Source organism: Notolepis coatsorum (assembly GCF_963971535.1).
Source record: "Notolepis coatsorum genome assembly, chromosome: 15".
NCBI lineage: Eukaryota > Metazoa > Chordata > Actinopteri > Aulopiformes > Paralepididae > Notolepis > Notolepis coatsorum.
In genome coordinates this window covers 77173473-77178890 of record NC_140179.1, presented here as the reverse complement: position 1 = coordinate 77178890, position 5418 = coordinate 77173473, and the positions used below count along the sequence as shown (strand labels likewise).

The following is a 5418-nucleotide window of genomic DNA, read 5'->3' as shown; positions in this document are numbered from 1 at the left end:
TTACAGCAACGGGCCCTATAGCCTATCTCTGTAGAATGGCAAGCTAACAACGTTTTTATACAGGAGAGTAGACAAAATGAAGTGGTACCATCATGACATACAGACTATGAGAAGGCTATGTGGATGTGTGTGTGTGACAGAGGAAGAGACAGAGAGGAAGTGTGTGCGTGTGCGAATATGGTATGCAGACAGAAGGCTACGTGGATGTGAGTGTTATGTGAAGGCTATGTGGATGTGTGTGTGTGTGTGTGTGTGAGAGAGAGAAAGGGGAGGGGGTGGTATGAGTGAAGGCTATGTATCGTGTGTGTGTGTGTGTGAGAGAGAGAAAGTGTGTTGGTAAATTTCCCTGTCACTATCACAGGGCGTACCAGTAATGGCAATAAAGAATAAAATGGTCCTGGAGGGTTTGGATTCCAACTTGCTTGAGTGAGTGCTTCACCTCTCACACTATTAGATTGACACACCCAGTCGCATCACACTTTTCCAAATGACTCATACCTTTTTTTGGTCAAACCATCAAGTTACCTCTTAATGATGCATGCATGCTAATTAATGACCTCTGAGCAGGTCCTGCATTATTTATTATTTATTTATTTAATATGAAATGATCGATTGAACCAACCAACCGATGACTGTTCCCTCGTTACTGTTCACAGCACACCGGATGCACATGTGCCTGATGCGGCGAGGAAGAGCACAGAGGATCGAGATGATGATGATGCTGATGAGAGCTCTGGCAGCGAATCATCTTTCAGCGACTGATTTTTTTTCTTTTCATCCGCATCACCATGAAGCTGGCTCTATAAGACCCGCCCTTCACCGCCTGTGCTTCTGGGGGGGGACCTGTGTTGAGTGACAGGTAGACATGTGCCTGACAAGCAGTACTAAGTAGCAATGAGGAAGCTGTCCAACCCGAAAGCCTAATTTATGTCTGGATGTAGGTACTCGATATGCAATGAAAGTGCATACTTAATTTGATTAAAATATACTCTACACCACTTTTGGAGACATCTGTCATTGTTTTGACTGCTTGGTAATGAACTAATGGATTTTTAAATGTTCTGTTTGACATTGTTGCCCATTATCTTCCTAGCTTCTTTCTGGGTTAACTAGGAAAACCGAAAAGAAAAGCTGCAGCTGTGTTTATAGTTTTGATGGTTGTCGTTGCACTGTGGTATAAAACCGGGAACCATGTTGGCTAAACGTGAAGACTAGCTTTGCAGCTAGTTTAGCCAGCATTAGATAACCAGCTAATCAATCAAAACGAATGATTACTATTTCCAGCAATTCCGGGTGTCTCCAAAAATCTGTCTAGTACAGTATACGCTTTCCTGGCAAAATACAGGCAAATAATTACATCGCATTGTGTCACTGCATGACATTTCAGTGAGAAATAGCTGAAATGATCTTAGTCTCTCATTGGTCAATTACTGACAGTGGATGTTGATACACCGTTGCCATTTCTGACAAATTGTTTGTCATCGTGTTTCCCTGTTGATTGTAAGAGCAGTGATAAAGTACAGGGCAGTATAAAGTAGGTTTTTATACTAACACTAATGCTATGTACCTATTGGTTATTATGTATCATTGCTGTGTGTGTGATTTGGCAAACACATTACATCGAACTTTACAGTCTAATGCCTTTGAAAGAGATTGTCTAATTTTCTCATGCACTCATTGCATTTCAGCAATTATTTCTGTATTTGTTATGGACTGTAGGAGTGTATGTGTGTGTGAAAGAGAGAGAGAGAGAGACGCCTGTTGGAGTACTTTGTGTGAATGTGGAACTTGCTTAGAGGACTTTTCTATACATTTTACAGTACCACTGCTAATGTCATAAACATTGCATACATGTGCATATGTTTTTGTTGAATTTCAAATATGTAGTTCTTTTTTGTAGATTTCATGTGACTGACATTTCCATTCACACACTCTTCCTTTTCCTGCTATACTGTTCCTGTTTGAACTGCAGACACACACACATCCAGACGCTGTATACAGCAGGTTCCAGGCTGAGTATGAATCAGTATAAACAAGAAGAAGTCCTGCACATTAAATCACTTTAATCTAGTACTTTACATAACGAGCTTCGTGAAACATTATTCTGGTGAAGTCATTCATTAACACGGTTTACTGTGTGGGCTTTTTATCTTGTTAAAACTATTCCTGGTTACCATGAAGAAGACAGTGTAGTCACGTATGACATTTAGAGAAGTGATGTAGAAATAGTTTCAATCTCAATCAAAACTTAAGTTCATCCTCCTTTTAAAGATCCAGTATGATTATGTTTTAATTCAGTCATAAATTACTTGTTTACTTGAATGTTAATGTCATGAGTTATAATTTGTTCAGCTTCAGATGTATCATTGATTTGTTCTAAGTGTTTTTGGTCGCCCCCTCTCTGAGCACAGCCAACTCTCAGCAGGCTGATGGGGTGTGGCCTTCTGTTCGCTTGACTTTTAAGGACTAATAATGGTGCGTTCGTCGGTCCTCATCAACTCAGAAATATATCATGTGACCACATAATGATAGCGCTCGGTAGCGCTAGATAGGTCATAAAAAATCAGGACCAATCAGATTCAGCCTGCAGGCAGCAGATTCAGCCAGATTATTCAACCTTTTGATTTTATTTTTTTTAGGAATCCCAGCACGTCAACGTCATAATTCTGACGATGTCTTGTGATACTACGTGTTCATAATAAAGTATGTGTTTACACCACAAAAGGTGAAGGGTCAATGAAACGTCACAACTTGTAACCTTGGTGTATTTACCATTTGGTCAGCTGTTCTGGTGGTAAACTTCGAGGGTGTTTGACTTTACGAGTTGAGGAGGACCGACCGAATGCACAATCAGTAGGGATGTCCGATATTGGCATTAAAATGTAATATCGGAAATTATCGGTATCGGTTTTCAAAAAAAAAGAAAATGTACCTTTATTTACCCAGGCAAGCAAGTAAGAACAAATTCTTATTTTATTTATTGTCAAAAGTATGCATAATGTTGTGTTAATTCCACAACAAGAGATATGTGATGTTATTACCTGAAATTATTCATTTTGGGGGGGGACCCCGCATATATCGCTATCGGTTGATATCGGTATCGGAAATTAAGAGTTGGACAATATCGGTATATCGGATATCGGTAAAAAAGCCAATATCGAACATCCCTAGTATATCAGTGTAGCATGCTGCTGCTGAGCGCCACTCAGCTAGATGTGACTGATGGTTCAATCAGAGCAGCTAGATGTGACTGATGGGCCAATCAGAGCAGCTAGATGTGACTGATGGGCCAATCAGAATAACCCCTGTGTATTATGCAATATTTCAGAAGAAGCAGATTGGATATCTGAAATAGCTTGATATCCAGGAGGATAAAGATAGTCATCATTTTCACAACAACAACAACAACAGTTCTAACATTTTGGGTAATTTTATGTCAACATACCCTCTGTAAAAAAGAAAATGCGCTTTTCATTGTACCAAATCTTTTTAACAGGGATGCAGATGTGCATCTGTATGGACATTGTACTAAACTGGAAGGCACTTTGTTTACTAAAGTAAGCATATTTCCATCTGTGAGCTCTGCTTGAAATAAACACGTATCACATTTTCCGTAAAAAGGTGTACTTGTATTTTGCAGCTAAGCATTCTTCAAAAACACCATGTCAATTTTTATAGTCTTTCTTTGTACAAAAACATTAAAGACAATTAACATGAATTAAATGAAAAAGATTTCAAATAATACTGATTCATACAACGTTACTTATACAATACAATTCATACAATGTCACCCTAAAAATGTCATTCATATGCCCTGTGACGGTTTATTTTTTTCAATTTGAATATGTTACAACCAAAATTTGGGGGGGAGGGGATGATATCTATATTCTATATCTATAGTTTGGGAACTGATAACACTAGTATAACTAGACCCCACACGTTGACCTGTAGACTCGTCCTCCAGTCATATTTAGAAGAATACGTAGACAACACTACACAAACCAAGATGTGTCATGAGGGGGGGGGGGGGGGGGTACACTGTAAAAATAAATAAAACGGTAAATGTCTGGCAGCAACGGTTGCCAAATACTTACTGTCAAATTACAGTAAAATCTAATGTTTACAGATTACAACCTTTATTTAATGGTTAATATTTTGATAAAAGGTAATTTACTGTATTCTTATGCGGCATCTACACTTAAAGTAGAAAAACGAAAGTATAATATGTAAAATAATGCAGTGAATTTCCTGTGATTTTTTTCTTTTACAGTGTACAGTCGTAGAGCTCCCACCTCCACAGCCACTCCCCGACCAAAGTCATTGTTTACGCCTGTAGAGGTCAAGTTTAACTGCAGGGCGTGGCATGAGTGCTCAGTTTTGATTGATTGATTGAAAAGTTTATTAACAGATTGCAGAATGGGTACAGTACAGTACAGCTCAATACATACAATTGTTAAGGGGATGCAGACCAGGGCCCCGTTCCCCGTACCTGGTTCAACTAAGTCGATCAAGATGTCATTATCCAGATTCAGTTAACCCGATGTTTGAAGCCGGGATTTTCCTGTTCCTCGAAGGTGGATTCAGTCTCGTTAACTCAAGCCAGACTTGAGACCCAGGATAAGTGCGCGCGGCCGCTCCAGTTGAAAAGCCAGCACGTATCGATAGCAGAGATCCTGATTCTCTAGCGGCATTGATTGATTAATTGATTTAAAACTTTATTAACATATTGCAGTACGGCTCAATCGCCTCGCCGACAAGTTAAATGCGTTATCTATAGGCTAATTTTAAGTCCCTCATTACCTCAATCAATCAGATTATATTTCTTTAAACTTGCCTGCTGGATTGAATAATCAAATGAGATCTTGCTAGCGAAAATAATTAGTTAAACTGTTATACAGAATAACGATACGGCTCTCTTCCCATTGATTGATGTATGGTCGATCTTTTACTTATCTCCACTGTGGTGTAACGGGTTCTTCTTTTGACTTTCACGCAGACGACCGGGGTTCGAAACCTAGTCTTTCCCTTCTTTTTGCGATGTAGGAATAATTCAATTTGGTGCACGTTGAGAGCTATATAAAGAATGACATCCTCAATGCATGTAGATTTATAATATTTTAACTTAAAACTAGGCTACTTTGGCGTATAATCATTAATATTATATTCCAAAAAATTATATTGGAAACACGGGGTTTTGAACACCGGTCGCTGGGTTGCCAGGATTGAGCACTACCGCTGCGCCACTGTGCCAGATGGGATAAATTCATTGTTTATACATTAATGAACGAGACAAGATCCACAATCCACGCATAGACACTTCAATTTTATGCTTGAATGAAACACAATCCAGGCGCTCCATTAAACATCCACAGCGGAGAATATGAAAGGAATCAGAGCCAAACGAGCGATAGGTTTCAA

General features: G+C 39.1%; 1 protein-coding gene across 1 annotated transcript in view; it reads left to right on the top strand.

Moving 5' to 3' along the window:
• Positions 1-5418, top strand: part of washc3 (WASH complex subunit 3) — a 7451-nt gene extending 2033 nt beyond the window's left edge. Inside the window, exons 6-7 of the mRNA XM_084331139.1 lie at positions 362-426; positions 657-5418. Of these exons, the coding sequence (XP_084187265.1) occupies positions 362-426; positions 657-762 (171 nt within the window). The 3' untranslated portion in view covers positions 763-5418. The remainder of the gene's footprint in view (positions 1-361; positions 427-656) is intronic.